Source organism: Indicator indicator, chromosome 15 (assembly GCF_027791375.1).
Source record: "Indicator indicator isolate 239-I01 chromosome 15, UM_Iind_1.1, whole genome shotgun sequence".
Lineage (NCBI taxonomy): Eukaryota > Metazoa > Chordata > Aves > Piciformes > Indicatoridae > Indicator > Indicator indicator.
In genome coordinates, this window is record NC_072024.1 from 15,651,969 (window position 1) to 15,670,318 (window position 18,350).

At 35.5% G+C, this 18,350-nt stretch overlaps 1 protein-coding gene across 1 annotated transcript in view; it reads right to left on the minus strand.

Annotated features, from left to right (window-relative positions):
* The window catches only part of CACNA2D3 (calcium voltage-gated channel auxiliary subunit alpha2delta 3), a 409,143-nt gene that overhangs the window by 300,145 nt on the left and 90,648 nt on the right, over positions 1 to 18,350 (minus strand). The window contains exon 3 of the mRNA XM_054387292.1: positions 18,050 to 18,166. Coding sequence (XP_054243267.1) covers positions 18,050 to 18,166 — 117 coding nt within the window. The remainder of the gene's footprint in view (positions 1 to 18,049; positions 18,167 to 18,350) is intronic.

Genomic DNA, 18,350 nt, shown 5'->3' on the forward strand with positions numbered 1-18,350 from the left:
GGTTGAGCTTGTTTACACCATTCATTTTGGTTCCCTAAGGAGATAAATAGTTAAAGATTTCAGAGGATGTTCATTGAGAACCAGGATAAAATAATCATCTGCACAGATGGTTTAACATCACTGAGAGGAGCCATCAGAGACATGGAAATAATTCCAATTTCAATTTATTGTGAAGTGCTAATGGTGGGCTTCGGAGCAGGAGGCTGTGACCCAGTCAGCCCTGGTTTCAGAGATATTTGCCTTCCACAGTGTTCCTTTCATAGTCACTCAATGTAAATCTGTAATTCAGAAATACAGGTACAGAAACTTCAAAGCAAATTAATTCTGTCCTTTAGTCCAAGAGAAAAATCATGAAGCTCACTGTCTCTACAGCCTGACCATGGATAGAGGAAAACAAATAACCAAATAACCAAACAAGCTGCTCCTTCAGATAGCAGTGGAGGAGGAAGGGTTAGTACACCTTGATCATTAGAATGTAGGAAAATTAATATCTCAAGTACATCTTCTGTAGTTACTTTCATGGAATTATCAGGAACTGGCTAAAGAGCAGGAGCAAAAATCTGTATAACCTTCCTGGGTATTAGAGAGCTAATATCAGCCAGAGGAGAGCTACAGAGATGAAGAGACTGCTGCTCACAAGCCTCTTCACAGAGGGCAGCTACCTAAGGAAATCAGCACAGCTATGGGGGAAAGCTAATTCTGGCCTGGTTTATTATCTGCTGGAAGTCATGAAATGAGCCAGTGGCATTTCATCCTTGAGGTTTAAGATTTATTTTCAAATCCAAAGAAAATGAAGCTCAGGGATACTGTGAACTCAGACTGACAGATTTCACACAGCTTACTCCAAAATTAATAAATGCCTTGGTGGTATTCCTTCCTTTCTTTTTTAATTAAGTGATTTCCAGATAGAGTAGACAGCAGTATTAAAATTAAAGGATACACCAAATCTTATTACTAGTTTTCCTGTTCTGCAGCTCCAGTGAAAATGTTAAGATTTCGAGAAGCTTTCTATATGTCTGTCTAGTTTTTGTCATCTTCTGAGGCAAATTGGATGCCAATTCCAGAAGATGAGAAGACAGAAAAAGCACCATACAGAATTAATTTCATCTGCAACTCCTGTTTTAGAGTACTTCTCTGAAGGCAGTACATGCAGCATATTTGATATTCTCAGAACATCTGCATGACTGCATATCTACTTTGCCTGACAGTTTAAGTGAGACATACAAATATTCTCTCATGATTGCAGCCTTCCATGTTTCACCTAAGTCACACAGAACCCTTTGCTGTCAACATTTTCCTCCTATATCACACAGTACCTATCGTGACACATTCTGAATTGTAAAGGATATGCACAGAAATGTTAGGTATGGGCTATGACAAAAGTTGGATTAATTGCTAAAATATGGAAGACATCCAAAACACTGCATACACTTCGCAACGTCATCTCTTGCCAAAGGCAGGCTTCCAGTGAAAAGAAAGAAAAACAAAACAAAAAAAAAGGTCCTTTATGAACACTCAAATCTACCAGTACAAGAGCTTCTCACACATCAAAAAAAAAAAAAAAAAAAAAAAAAAAAAAATCAAGAAAAGGAAATAGTCCTGGGTTTCAAAAACAGAGCTTGACTTAAAATAAAAACAAAAGTATAAAGCTGATTTTTGTCAAAAGTTAAATTTGATTAAAAACTTGTCAGTTTGTGTGTGTCGTGTGCAAGAGAATGGCATTTCTAGTGAAAATGAGAGACCTCTGAATACATGGCAGCCAGACAGTGGGGGCTCTCATCCAAAGATCTGGGAAACTGCATTCATACATTTACAGTTGTGCGTTACAGATTCTAGATCAGAGCTGACCTTAAACAACTTCCCTGCACAGAAACTGATGAGCTCTGAATTTTTCTTACTTCATTTTAGTTTAATTAGCTTTCTGCGTAGAAATTATCAGGTTGCTAACAAGCTGCTGAGTCTGGGTTTTTGCTACTCCTGATCTAGACTACACAGTTCCCCCACCCTACACCTCAGAGCAGGTATGTGCACTCAGATCATGGAAGCCATCTAGAGCAGCATTTGGTCTCAGAAGAGGCCAAAAGAAGAAACCTTAAGAACAAGATTATATTAAGTTTACAAAGTTCAAATGTAATGTAAATTTTAATTTACATTTATAGAGCTTTTCCTCAAGACCACAAACCTTGCCCAATGGTCTGTAGTATAAAGCCTTAGGAGAGCACAAGGGGAGGGGGGGAATGGTGGTATTTTTATTGTTTGTTGTTTTTAAGACCCACAAAACTGCATCTTATGAAATTGTCACTTCCTGGGAAAGATCATGTTTATTTACACTAGGAATTTGATGGGACAATGGAGCACCTATTCAGAGTCTGCCAAGTCATGATTCACTAAGCAGAGTCAAGGTTAGACCTGGATGCCAATAAAGATTCATTAAGTATGAAATACAATATCAGCAGTGTCTTTGTAATGACCTGAACACTAATTTTAGCTCAGAGTACTTGAATTCCCCAATGAAAGGCAGGCAAAGAGAACAATTTAACAGCTTTTAACCACAAATGTAATAACACATAAAACATCTGAGAAGATATTGAGAGCTATATAAAAGAGAGAGGAGGCAGCTGATAAACAACATTGCAAATGAATAGTGTTTATTTAAATTTTCCTTTATTCTGGTGCACTGAATGATTAATTTTCCTATTTGCTTCAATTACTGCACCAAAACACTAAAAATATTTGTATCATGTAATTCATATATGATGCTATACCAGAAGACTAAGACAGTCAGCCAACACTACAGCATCTACAGAAAGGAATGAAACTCATGCAGAATTTTTTCTATTGTGAACTCTTCATAAACAAATAGCATGAGAAATAATTAACTAGTAGCAAAGGAAGGATGGTTTTTCAAAAGCATCACAAATTTGTGGGAAGAAATACTAAAGCTGCTATGCCCTTTCAAAAAAAACCCAAATTGAAATAAAATAATCAACAAAAAGAAACCATAGAAAAGTTTGTAGATTAAGAGATTGGTGTTTTTACTACATTTCATAGGTTGTTTTCATGTCAGGTTATATTTGCTTGTCACATAAGAATCATTCTAAGCAAGTAACTGAAATCAGAATGAATGAAATTTCATCCTGGATAAATCTCTTTTACTTCAGAGCGAAATTAAATTTTCAGCCCACTTGAGAATGCAGCACAATTAATTACTGGAGTAACAATCACCAAACCACTTCCCCATTTCACTCTTAAAGCATTAGTGCTTTGTAACACAAACAAGGGGAACCAAATAACAGACATTTATAATAGGTAACAAAGCCATTTCTCCTCTAAAGCACTTTCTTAAATTCAGACCCTTTGGCCAGTCCAGGTTGCCATAGCAGGCTGGGCAAAGTCTTCTGTAAAATGAGCTGCTGGTGCTAAATTTCTGACTGGACAGTCATCCATGTTGCAGTCAGTAGGAGATGGTAAATACGTTAGCTTTGATAGGCTGAATGCAGAGGCTCAGCTAGACTTTGACATTGAACTATTTGTGTCACCATAACATAAAAATTATAACTAAAGCCAATCCCATTCACAGTCTGAAAAGATGGTATTAGCACTAATGATAACATGTAAAATATTTCACATGAAATAGTTTGTGTGGTTTAATTTAAATTCTAAATGTTTTCCAGGTTTTTCTACACTGGAGCTTTATAAGCAGCTTTTGAAGGACTGCAGTCAGTGAAGGTCTGTGAGCTTATTTTACCTGTAAACTTCCTAGAAAGACTTTTACCCCAAGAAATGAAATTTAACCTGAAGCTTAGAGCTTAAGATTTTTGCTATCCCATGTACTTACCTCTTCACACTAGACTTTTGTAAGGAATGCAGTGCAAGAAGAAATAAAGTGTACCACCTACAGCAGTACCCACAAGGACTTTAGCCCCACAGTATCTGCACAAACAGGGATTTATCTTTTATGGAAGCAAAACAAACACAGAAGATCCATATAGCAGACCTCTATCACAGAACTGACACTAAATTCTCCTTGAAGAAATGTACAGTGTTTATGGCTACTCATAAATTTCCCTGAACCCTGGAACAATACTTGAAGAGTTGAGATTTACATCTGGAACACTGTGCATCATCCCGAGTCTGTGCTCTACAACATAATCAGAGTCATGTCAAGATCATCTTTATGACATGAAGCACTACGTTATACTACAATTCTCAGTGCTTCTGTTGTGGAATGAAGCTTTTTAAGACTTCATTTAATCATGTATAATACATAAAATTCTTCTAATTTTGGACTTAGTTCTGCTATTTTAGTTTTTATTTTAATTATATTGGACAGAAAACCTAGAGTTTGTGTTGCCTATCTCCTATATCCAAATCCTCAGCAGGAGTAGCTGGAGTTCTATGATTTTGTAACTACATAAGATAATATTTCTCATATACCTGCCATGCACTCTAACATGATGCCAGTAAAAATACATATGCCTCCAGGATGACACAATAATATGTTACACTAAATTGTTTTAACAGAGTAATATATGCAATATAGAAGCCATTATTTATTCCTTTCATTTTAAACATTTTTCCAGTACAATCTATTTCTTAGTCTTCTAATAAAACTGTATTTTCTGTGCCATCACCTGATTGTATCATCAGAGATCACAAAGATACAACAACATTTTTTCACCTGGTCCACTTAGTATTCCTGTATATATACTGAAGAGTCTTGCAAAACTCAGTATGGGTCATACCTGCGTGTTAAAAACTGACTTTCAATCTAATCATTAGCAAATTAATCTCTAAAAATTAGAGATTAAAAATCCTGTATTTTTTTCTTCAGAAATTAAAATTATTCCTGGAATTTCACTTCAGGGTAACCATAAAATAATCACTGTGTTACACTTATCTGCTCACCATGAACACATAATTCTAATAAGATATGTTATATTCATAAATATAATGTACATCTGAAAGAGGAAATAAGAATGTGAATAACAATTCATTAAGTTCACAAAATAACTGCTTTAATTATGGAAGAAAGGAAAAAGTATACCATCATAGTTCAAAAATACTTAAAGAGCAATGCAGGGAGTAAACAGTTTAGAATTGAAGATGAAGCACCATACAGGTAACTCAACCACATAAATAAAGTGGACTCAAGCATGCTTACGAAAAAAAAGTTTACAGGGCACTGAAGATTAATGGGGAAGAAAAATCAACAAGTAGTCCATATTCAAAACTTCCAATGACATATCAGAAAAGTAGAGGTAGTTCTCTAACAAGCAGCAAGCCTGTCAGTGGGAGGTAGCTAAACCACAAAGGATCTGGGAAGTGGCAGACATTACTGACACAGCATGGAAGAAGTGAATTAATTGCCTCAAAGTTGAGTACAAAAGCCAAAAAACAGTGATCAAGAATTCTATTCTATTTTTTAATGAGAACATGTGCTTTCATTAAAAAAAAAAAAAAAGAGGAGTGAGAAGAACCAAAGTAATTAAATAGTTTTATGAAACTCAAAAAACAAAGAGTTACAATAAGTTATGGCTTAAAGACGACCTATAAAGGCACTGATAATTCCTTTGGTGCAGACTGTGACTTGGAATAGCCTGAAATAATTAACTAATCATTCATACAGTTTCCCAAGCACACATGCCATCCTCCTTAGTCATGAAAAATGGCAAGCAATTCTATGAAGTTTATGCAATATATTGCATTATGGTCAGCAGGAGAGAAATGGAGTAATAAAATGTATTTCTCCCAATTAATCATGTCTTCAACTTGAAAACAGGGTACTGGGAAAAATTCAAAAGTGCCACCTGCAGTCAGGAAGAGAATGTTAAGATACCACCCATAGCCTCACAGAGATGCAGATCTTATTGAAACAGGTGAACATTTGTTTGTTATTGCCTTTTCATCTGCTCAGACACATCTACATTCATGGTAACAAAGCCAAGTTTCAACAATCAAAGAGAAGATGGGGGAAAAAAAAATAAAAACAACCCAAACAACAACACACCAAAACAAACCAAAAAACCCCAAAACAACAAGCAGCAAGAGGAGGCCCAAAGACCTCAGACGATTTTAAACCAGAAGCAGCTTTATGTTGGTTTTTTGGAGTTTTTGTTTTGTTTCTACCTTTTTTAGACTCCAGGGATGTCTTAACATAATTCTGAGGAACTTCTTACTCTTAGCATGCAGTACTCTTGAGTTTCTCCTGAGCATTGTTTTAGGTTTGCACAAAGAGGACAGGCCAGTGTCACCTGCATGGTTGATCTCGCTTTCTGGGCAAAAAAGTAAAAGCTAAATATACAGGACAGTTTTGTCTGATATCATATCACACTGATTTGAGCTCAGAAAACGTGATCAATGAGAAGACAAAAGCCAGAAACATGCAGCATTTAGTAAATAAATAAATAAATAAATTCCATTAAAGATTGCACCAGCTCTCAAAGAACTGTATCCTATGCTCAGCAAGCTATACCATCTTTAAAAAAGATAGCATATAATTTTAATTTTTTTTTTTCAGTAAATCATTCCAGATTATGGCAATCAGTGGTTTACGGACTTCTTGAGTTAAAGGTTGTCCATTAGTATATTAATTAGCCACCCATGGACTCATCTTTTATGCATTTAACCAACTCCTTATTGAACTTTCATCAAAAATAAAGATCAAGAGGTTAGTGATTTAATTTCTAAATCATAAGCATGTAATTATTTAAAAGCAAAAGAAAAATAACTATTCCCATTTGTATAAAGATTAATATTGACATTTAAATGGAGACTGCTTAATTCACAATCAAGGCAGTATTTCCATTTTTATATGTCAAAAATATTTGCATTAAAATAAGATCATTTAGTCTTCTTAGACCCATGTCAAAAATATTACCACAGTGTTATTTGTTATGTGTAAAAGAAGAGTAAAACTCCCTAAATGCAACACAATTAAGATAAATGCAAAATTAATGATTCTAGAATTACTAATTTACTGGCACATTTACAGAATGCTAATTTACCATCTCACCACAAGATATGGAAAATGAAAGGTAAAACTTATTTTCCTGACAAACCTCCTTTTTTTTCCATGTAATGAAAATTACAACATAAGCCACTCCTTTTTAATTACAAATTTTATTCTCATCTGCTCCTAAGAAGGACAAAAATCCCCTCATTGTGCTAGCCCCAAAGGGTACCAAAACCACCACTGACAAAACTAAGTGATGTACAAACTAGCAAACAAAGGTGTTTACCGACCTTCTCCCTTGGCATGTTCCCTACCTGGGCCAAGATTTACCACTTAAAGTGGTTTTACATACATCTTATCCTTACACATAAGAACTAATGAATTCACCTCCAGATATCCAGCATTATTTTTTTTCTGACACCTTAAAATAGTTGTCCTGTAATCCTTTTGGGGACACCGTGTATAGCCCACACTATTGTAAATCTGGAAGAGGTGAGGAGAAGATCCATGAAATCTCAATTCATTTTCTGCAGCATAGGTTGCTTCTCCAATTCCAGCTTGTTTTTCAAACAAAGATTTAACAGCTACAGTACATTTATTTTCTTTTTTTTTCTTGCATATAATGTTTTCTGTTGCACTTTTTCATTGTACTGAAGTGACCCATCAGAAACACAGGGCACAAGATTTTTCTGTAATGAAGTATTTCTGTAGTGCTTTATGCCACAATGATTGCTGTAATTTAACCTTTATGACAAAAAGCAGCTTCATCAATAAAACTTCAATTTATAGTATCAGTTTGGAACTGTTTCTTTCTTCCATGAAATACTTTTTTTGTTATGATTTACTCAAACAGTTCATTGCCAAGCAGTACTTGTACAGCACTGCCAGAAGCAATCATCCAAGATGTGCTGTGCCAGTTCAAAGAACAGAGAATTGCATTTGATCCAAGAATACAGAGCTGTATCTATTTATATGGACAGTAATCTAAGTTACAAAAAGTGTTATCTATAATTCTATTTATTGTTTATTCCCTTCAGTGTAACTAATTTTAAAACATATGTCAAAGTTAATGTGGCATAACTACATTATATAGAAATTAAAATGCTACCTGAAATCAATTATTGCACTGTTGTACTTAATATTGCCACAGCACTGAAGACAAAGCACTAAATGACACATGACTTAAAGAGAACATGAGCTACACGATATTCTTCCTTCTCAAAACAATACAAACAAAAATCACACTTCTGCTCATCCCCCTTCCCCCAGATTTTTAACTTGTTTTTTTTTTTAACTTTCTATCATCTCAAAAGGAAAAGCAATCTCAAGCACAGGTGTCAGTGCTCTGTAGTTGTTCTCCTGCAAATGCAATGCAGAACTGCTATACAGAGCTGTAGTCCTCAGCTGTTTTCTTTCCATAAGTTTTAATTCTACAATATGAGGAGTGGCTGAGGAAGCTGGGGTTGCTTAGCCTGGAGAAAAGGAGGTTCAGGGGAGACCTTATTGCCTTTTACAACTACCTGAAGGGAGGCTGTAGCCAGGTGGGTGTTGGTCTTTTCTCCCAGGCAACCAGTGACAGAACGAGAGGACACAGTCTCAACCTGCACCAGGGGAGGTTTAGCCTGGATGTTAGGTAGAAATTCTTCACAGAAAGAGTGATTGCCTATTGGAATGGGCTGCCCAGGGAAGTGGTGGAGTCACTATCCCTGGAAGTGTTTAAAATAAGACTGGATGAGGAACTTAGTGCCATGGTTTAGTTGATCAGATGGTGTTGGGTGATAGGTTGGACTTGATGATCTCAAAGGTCTTTTCCAACCTGGTTGATTCTGTGACATAAATGTTTTAAGATCCCTCTGTCTGTATACTGAAAGATTCATCTGGACTCTTCATTAAAATCCTTCTTTCTTAAGCTTTTGGGTTGGGGGTTCTTTACTGCATAATTCTTTGGTCTTAATTCTTGTGCTGTTTTGCACAGCCACACAAACATCTGTGACAGTGCAGTGGAGGGAAACATAATGGAAACAGAGGAGCACACACCCGTGGAAGCTGGTGGTGAGATTTCTTTTGAAGAGCCAGTGCCAATTTGCACGAAAACAGAAGCAAAAGCTAGGGCAATTCAGAAGTCTAACACCAACAAACAAAACTTTAGCCTTTTTTCTTGGTATTCATCCAAAGAAAGATCAGTTTTGAACATCTGAGGTGCTACTTCCAGCATCAAGTCTGATGTTTTATTACAACTGCATTTCACACAGCTGTTAAAATACATTTCAATACAAGAATAGTAACTAAATGCTTCAGATTATTCACTCTCAAAACCCTCCTGCTTTTCCATGACAAAAAAGAAGCATCTCATTCTCAGTCCACTGTTGTCTCTCAAAAGTGTTTCACATAACATAGGCCTGCGGTGATAATCCTAAATTCCCGATTGACTCAAGAAGAAATTGTTGTCCCCTGAAATTCAGCGGTGCTGTTTAGTTTCTTTACTCCCATAATCACTGGAAGCTGCCTAGAGACCCTGTGCACTTAAGGCACACTGCTATAGTCCATTTGGTTTTCCAGTCTAACAGAAATTTCCTGAGGGAAGGAGCATATGATAGGTTTACTGGAGAAATCTATAAATATAATTATAGTCAAATAAGAAGATAAAAGTAACTATAGTTTTCAGGGGAAATGAGATGAGACATAATACCTTTTGAACCAGTAAGGGTTAAAAATCCAAAACATAAGAAAGGAATACATCATCAGCTGTTAGAGGCAACCTAACAAATGAACCAAGCTGAAAGTATTTTAGATTAAGCTGGCATCTTCCTACCTAATTACACTGAAGTCAAACTCAAGTAGGAGTTAAGCAGGATAAATAGGGTATTCACCCTCTGTGTAGGAGGTTCTCTCTCAATGGTGCCCAAGTGGCAGTTTAGGCTAAGCTAACACACCTGACCTGACAACACCTTCTGGAAGCTCTATCACAAAGTCAGAGTGAAGAATTAAAGCTCTTAAAAATATTAATGAATTCTCTTCACAACTGTTTTCATTTAAATGCTTCTGAGCACTTCAAAATAAAGAATCCCACAGAGATGATAAAACTCTGAGTAGGAGAGAGACTGATAAATGACCATTCATTAAATCCCTCTAAGAAAGCTATTAAGAGGTTTCTCCTCACTACTGCTCCTGCCATTCTCTCATGCACCACAGAGCCACAAAGGAGTTTGGCATCATTCACATAAAAAGAGAAGGCAACAGCTTGAAAACCTACTCTTGACGAATGCAAGTTACACCAAACTGAGTATTCTCTTTCAGAAAATAACTTTATTCATTAGCTAAGCATTTATCTGAATCTATCAAAGGTTTCAGAAAACAGGCTAATGCTACATGAACAACAAGTAAGCTACAGGTCATCTTCTCAAGAAAAGATTTATAGTCAATTAGTAATAACAAACAGTGAGCTGATTAAACACTTACATACTAGTATTTATAAAATTACAGAATAATTTTTATTATTCCAAAAATAGATTTAATGATGCATATTTACAATATGAAATAAAGAGTTATAATTGAAAATTGAACTGGTGACAATTGTGCAACTGGAGAGAAAATGTTAGTACATTCTGACTTGAAGTGAGTATTTGAAATCACACATTGAACAGCAAGTTGGGCAATCTGACTTTTTTTATCAAAATAACATTAACGTAAAATATTTTAATATATTAATGCTCTAAAACACTGATAAGAAAGAAGGATACATGAGGCTAATTTATGCTACTTCATTCTTCCAAAACTACTTTACTGTTTTTTCTACTGTGTGGAAAGCTATTTTATGTTGATGGCAAGGAGTGAATATTATGCACTTCTGCAATGAAGTCTAAGACTTACTCTGTGAAGTGGCTGGTTTGATTTTTTCTCTGTGCCTGTGTTTTCAGATAAGTGTTCTATATTTGAATGCACTATCTTTAACTACTTTTCACTTATTTTCTCAGCACTAAAGATGAAACCATCATAATATTCTTTGGCAGAAAATGCTTTTAAGTTTTCTGAGTCTTTATTTTCCTCCCTTTTTTCTTAAGAGTTTTTTTTTCTTTTTCATAATTTGACGTTTCAAAAGAAATTCACTAGATTTCTTACAATTGGTTGGACTGTATGGACTTCTTTTAACCTGCAAACATTCCAGAGCTTTAAAGACAGCCAAAATTGAAAGCATGGCTAAAGTAGATGGGTTTTTTTGGTCGGCTGGTTGTGGGGTGTTTTTTTTAGGTATTTATTTCAAGCCATACCAAGAAAATGAGAGCTCCAAACCTGCAAAGGCTGTTTTCAGGTTTTAACTCTTCCCCCTCCCACCACACCTCTATCTATTTGAAGAATAGTTTTCTCTACTTAGCTAACCAGGATTTTAGGACATATAAGAGGTTAGATAAAGATTTTATCAATGTGCTTGATCTACAGACAAAATCTCTGACTTCCATTAAACCTATCTATTCCATTACATGGGTAGTGCAGGTATGAGAGAAACTGATTCTACCTTTTCCCTTAATTTCTGTTGTTCACCAGCCTGAGGACATCAGAGCACTTACATTGCAGCTATGTGATGAGAATGAACCTTAAGGATAAGAGAAGCCCACATGCACTCTAATAAAAGGAAACATTTTCCCCTTTCAGAATTCTTATCAGTATCTGTTTACAAATACACAATTTTAATGGGAAACCCAAAGAAACAAAAAGCAAAGCAGCAATATGTGCTCTAGCTGATCTGCACTAGAATAGGATTGCTAGTGCTTCATTTATCAGAGCCTAACTTCTACACATCTAAACAAAAGCACCTTTTTAAGTCCAAAACCAATAAAGGAGAAAAGTATTTGGTGTGCCTTTAAATAGTCTTCAAACTATAACTACCAAAGTCATGTATCATGCTGCTTCATACCCCACAGTCAGTGGATTGCTAACCATCTTCTCATTTTCCAGTGTAGACTAATTTGGCAAAAAGTAAATAAAGCTCTTAACGCCTTCAGAACATGAACTCATCACTTACATACAGAGATCAGTAGAGCTATGAGCAAAACTCAAATGATACCAAAAGTAACCAACAATACTTAGTTAAAATACTAAATGTGAATATAAAAATATTGCTGAAACCCTTTAATTTGTTGGCCATAATTAAGACAATTGTAACCATCTCTCCTTTATTCATTATGTCTTTATTCTGTCATTTAAAGCTATTTATAGTGACACTAGGTTGATTCACCATGATTTCCTTCCACCCACAACCATTTGTAATTTTTCCTCCTGGAGTTTCATAAGCTTCATGGTATTTTTCTCCCATTTCCATCTGCTGATAAAACACAACCTATCCTACTATATTTAAAATAACATAAAAGAATCAGGGTCAGAATAATACCCACTGAGCATCACAGTTTTTAAATAGTGCATGTAGATATTCATCTTTCTTCCTTCTAATTCTTCAGATGCAAATTAGCTCAGTGATGGAACAGAGTGGATAGTGGAAAAGTGTTTACGTTTAGAAATACTGAGACAAGCAAAGTAATAAGTTTTGACATTGAAGACCTTTCTATCTTCTGTTATATGAATATGAAATATGAATGATTATTTGCTTCTCTTCTCAAGAATTCCAGTCTAGCCTCGGATCAAAGTGATACAAAATCAGAATAAAAATACAGTGTAATAAAATATACAGTGGACATTAAGAACAGGGTAGATATAAAACACACTCAAAAATTCATTTCAAATTTCACCTGGAGCATTTCTCCCTGTTAGCCTTTTTTTTCTTTCAGCACTGCTACTGTGTTTCAGCTTTCACTACAATGTATTAATTCAAGCCAGACTTCTCTTAAATTTGACTGAGGAAAAATGGGGGTTTTTACCTAATCCATAGATATGGTCCCTGAATATTCAAAACTGTGTTTGCTTTGGTTGCAATACATGCACACACAAAACCAAAAAACAGCTCAATGGTTTTAAGAAGATAGATCCAACACTACTGAACACAAAGGACCGAGGCACATATTTATTTCGATTTTTGACTGTTTTCTTTTTAATCCTTCATCTGGTTCCCATTTTTCATATAACATCAGGATTTTTTTTATCTCTACACCTCATCTATTAAATAAACTTCCCATATTTGTTCAGGTTCCTCCTACATCACTCCAGCACCCTTTCACTGTCCTGTGTTCTCCACTCCTTCCTTATGACTGAGTTCTCTCTGCCTTTCCTCAGTGAGGATTTTACAGACTCTCTTCCCGTAACCTCTCCATGAACCTCATGACAGGTATTTAACCACTGGCAAAAGTGACAATAAGTTCAAATGTAAAGGGGGAGGAGGAAAGCAATAACCTCAATGAAAAAGCATGACAAATTACCCACTGGAAGAAGAAAAGAAGCTTCCCACAACCCCCACCCCTAATTATATAAATCTGAGATTTATTTAGTTTGTTTTGTGTGATAACACTTTTTTCTGAGTTCAGTGACATCAGCTGGAAGCAGCAATCTTAATGTGAATGACTAAAATCCTGGATGAAAAGGTGTATAGCAGCAGATAAGACAGACATCCACTTAAATGTCTGCTTTCATACTCCAGTTCTAAATACCACTAAAATATTCCTATGGAAAAAGAAACTTCCTCTGTTTAGCACCTTTCACTCTCATCCTTGGATTACTTGCCATGATCTCCGTTCTCATCACCAACATTTTACTTTATTTTAAATAGAAATTAATTTTTTGATCAGGACACCAATTTACCAGTGCTTGCTTGGAAATATGTGGCTGCAGTACATGGAGTTAAACACTTTGCTTACATATAATGTGCCCATGCATATGCCAAAAAAAAAAAAAAGTAAATTGCATCTGTTATTGTTACACACACAAACCTCAGAATGCTGTCCATAAAGATATGTACACACATGTATGCGTCAAAATTCTAGAATGTGCAAACTATATATATATAAATAAGCATAAGCATACTTTTTTCTTTTTTCTACTGTGCATAAACAATATCCTCCTAATAGCATCTGAAAACCATTTAGAGACTGGTATAAAAGCCATTGGTGGAAAAAAAAAATCCATTACTCCTCACTGCAAATGTTTGTTAAATGTAAATGCTGATATTCTACTCCTTAGAAGAACGTTTGTCTGCATGTGGAATTTCATGATAAAAAGCTTTAAAGTCCCAGGTTTCTCTAGATAAACCCCACTGGCTTACTGATGCATGAATGCACTGAAATTGAATTACTGTACAACAGCAATTACTTTTCACAGTACAGTTATAATGAGAATCAGCTTCACAATGAACACCAGGTAGCTGCAGTAGGAAAAGTTAATAAAAAGAAACCTCTTATTTGCATTTTCTACTGCAGTAAAGGTAGGTGTCTCAAAGAGAAAGAATCCTAAACACTTGATCTGCCACCTTACAACTAAATCAAACATGTTTACAGGATTCTCTTTATTTGTAAAGAAACACTAATGAAAATAGACATTTAAGTGCAAAGCTAGTTTCAATAATAGCTTTTTGAATGCTCCCTAATAATTTTTTAATCTTTCATTTTGCTTTCTTTTTCACTTCCCTCTATCTTCCTTTGATTTTTTTCTAGTTATACCCTTAACAAAGATTAGGAAGAGGATGAATTTAATAGTTTTAATTCCAGTTTTTTTTTCACTATCAAGTTTCATAAGGGGCGTTATGTCACCATGCTCTATTCTTCTTCATTTCAGATGAATAGAATCTTTCAAGTATCATAAAACCTTCAAAAAAATTAAAACAGAAACTTAAAAAAAAAAAAAAAAATCACAGCTACCTTTTAATTAAGGCCAATCAAGGACATTTCCTATGAATGAAATCACTACAAGTCCAGGAAAAACAACTGAAGGAATACCACAAGTGACAGCACATTACACAGGGCTCTAAAAAGACCATTTGGGTTTGGCTGCAAAATTGAACTGACTGCTGAACAACACAGGAAATATTTCCCCTGATGCCACCTTACAGACACTAAGGTTTTCCCCAACTCAAATATCTTTGTCTTGAAGACAAATGGATACATCTACACTTGTCACAGCTACAAAGAGAGCTTCAGAAACATTGAATGAAAAACACTTCTCAATGTTTTTAACTTAAATCATGTCACTGATATTTCAAAACAAAATCTGAAGTTGCCTCTCTGAAATTTGATCAAGTAGGACACTATGATGAAGGCAATAGTTAACAGGAATATCCTAAATTGACATACATCTAAAGTAAATAGTGAACGCTGGGGAGGGGAAGGAAAAAAAAAGAAAAAATGTTGTTTGCAAGGGTTTCCCATCACTGAGTAGATGACAAAAGGTTATATAATTAGTTTAGCACTTTCAGTTTTCCATTTATTGTATCTATCTGACAGCACAAAAATAGGACATTCTGTGATAGGATAATTGCATATGAAGGGTAATTCAAGCAGGGAATGGATATGATAAAAATCACACTGAACCAACTAATCACTATGAAAAGTGATGAGAGAAAAAGATAAAAATTCAACCAGACTATAAAAAGGGGGAGAGGGGGAGAAGGGAGTTCAAATGTGATTAGGAGGTTCAAACAAGTTAATGTGTTTAAAAGCATAAAGGAAAAGAAAAAACAAAACAAAACAAAAACAAACCACACACCAATACAAACTCAAACCTGAAGGCCTTTCCAAGCCATCCTATTCCTATATTTCCAGGTCTTCTAGGCTTTCTCTGCAAATAAAACATTTTATATACTGTGCTTTTCTGAAAAATTTTCACAGATTTCCACATCTTCTAGGAAAAAAAAAAAAATGTTGCTTAAAATGTTTTATCTAAAAAGCATTCCAAAGTAAACCATGGATTTTTACGTCTACTTAAAGCAAATCCAACGAGCAGCACAGGGTAATAATTTGGAGTAACATGGGAACACGTTTTCTGAGCACTCTGATTTGAACCCTCATTATGGCCTCCCCATTATTTCTAGGGATGATATATTTTGTAGAGGTGTCTTCATTTAGTACATACCCAAGTATTACTGCTAATGCATCTAAAAATTATTCTAAACTCTAGATTTCAGTGCTCTTTTGTGCAAGTTTTCATCAGAAGCTTATGCCAAAGTTCTATTATTTTAGAGGCAAAGCGATGCACAGAGCAGAGATCTTCGGTCCCGAGGAGCTTTGTAACTCACATCTCACCACTCCAGATAGGAGGAAAAACTTAGCTGTGATGTACCAAAGATGGAATTCATGCAAAAACTGCACTCTACCAAAGGATTTTTATACTTACCATGATATAAAATACTGAACACTACATAAAAGATAACATAAAAGATCACTCAACTACACATATAGCAACCGAGATGGATCACACTATGTAATTACACAGAAAATAATAACCGCATTGGAAGGCACACTTAACGGATCGGTTTTTAGAAGAAGAGTCCTTGTCCAAACCAAGCTTCTAACTTCTTTTCCAAAAATGGAAACCTCCCAAAGAAGGCTCTGGATCTCAGCCACGTTTTCTGGCGCCAAAACCCTTCCACACAATACTATATGCATGGTTTGACTTCACAGAATTTGAACTTCCTTCTACTCAGAGCGTGGTGGCCTATTTTTTTCCCTCTTAGATAAAAACACCATCTGTATGAAGAGACCAAACCACTTCCAAACACTCACAAACATTAGAAAACATTTGTTACCAAGTTTCAGTTGAGAGACAAGCTGCTGTTCCCAAGAGCACTCCACCCAGATGGAAGAGAGCTCCAAAGAGCAGCCAGCATGCAGCTTGCTGGTCACTTCTCACTCTAAACAAGTTCTGTTCCGAGAATATTTTTTTGACATTGTTATGATCTCAGGGCAGCAGGTTTCTTTCTGCTAAGGAACAAGGAAAACACCCACCCGCACCCCATACATCCAGCCACACTCCTCCCACCCCCAAGTCAATATTCCGCAGGCTCCTGGAAGCTGTTGCATGCATCTTGAATTGCAGTTTTTCTCTGAAAACAAACTGTAAAAATAGCATTGAGAGGTTCCGTGTTTATTGTCTTTCTCTGCTTCTCTGCCAAGAGCACTCAGTTTACAAGCTGAAATATGTTTTACTTCACTGCCAGCCCAGAAAATTCAGCCTCTAAAATGCAGCCAAATTCCTTCCTCCTTTTTGCACCATAACAAATAATAAAAGGCTGAAGGCAAAATTGCATCTACAGTTACATAAAAGAATCCCCGTCCTTGGGTGTGCTGTGCAGCTCCACAGTTCAAACACAAAAACCTTCAACTCAGCTGATAAATCTGGCTGAAAGAGTAGCTGGTTGTAAATGGCATCACCATAATGTCCCATTAATTTGTTGATAGAGATGATGTAATAGAAACTACTGTTACAGGCAGTCATGTTCTAGCAAAGAGTAAGCAAAATGAAAACTACCACAGGAAGATCTCCTGTTCTTTAGTACATGCATGTTACAATGGACACCTATTCAGCATAGTAAAACGCAAGTCAGAACTTCTTTTATGGAAATCTAACACAGCACTAAAGGTTCTAAAAAAGAAGGATCAGAATGGAGATACTAATAAAAAACCAACAACTACAGATGTACAGAAAACTCAATGTAATTACTTAATGATCATTAAGTTGCATTTAAAGTGATGTGGTGCCTACTACCATTAAAAGAATTTTGGACTTAATCCCACTTGATCTATCTGCATTTTCTCTAGATTTGAACTAAAGGCCATTGAAAACTAAAGGACAGTTATTGAACTCAGACAATTCCCTCAAATAACATTTCACAATAGTGCACAGTGACATTAAATCTACTTTGGTCTGTTATTTTGAAATCTAACATTTTCATGCACATGTAGTTATGGTTTTACTGAACACAAGTGATGCTTACAGACTCATGGGGTAGTCCAAACCTAGTTACTCTCTCCTGTATTTATCTATTGATAGTATAAACAATTTATATCTGTTTTCTTGAACACCAATGCTAAAATACTTCTGAATGCTTTAATATTTCCACTTCAGAACCTTCAATCAATAGTACAGCCTTCAGAGTAGAGCCTAAATTATAAACTTAGTTTTACATCGTAGAACGAAATAGCAGATTGATCTGCTGCTTACCCGTACAGCTTCAGACTTCTTATGAAACATTTCTTCCATATTCTTTGCTAACTTTTTCACAAGCTGAAGGCCATCAATTTCTTCTATTGCAACATCCTTCTCATATTCTTTGTATTTCTGGAAGAAAAACAAAACAAATAAACAAAATATTTAAGGAAAAGTTATTCATAGGGAACTGGCTCAAATGTTGACAACTAATTACTAGTTTCATATTACACTTTTGCTGATGTTCTTTATTTGATGTTTGTTTGCATGACAGAAGGCTGTTTTGTGCCCAGATGCTGTCACAAGGATAGAAAAA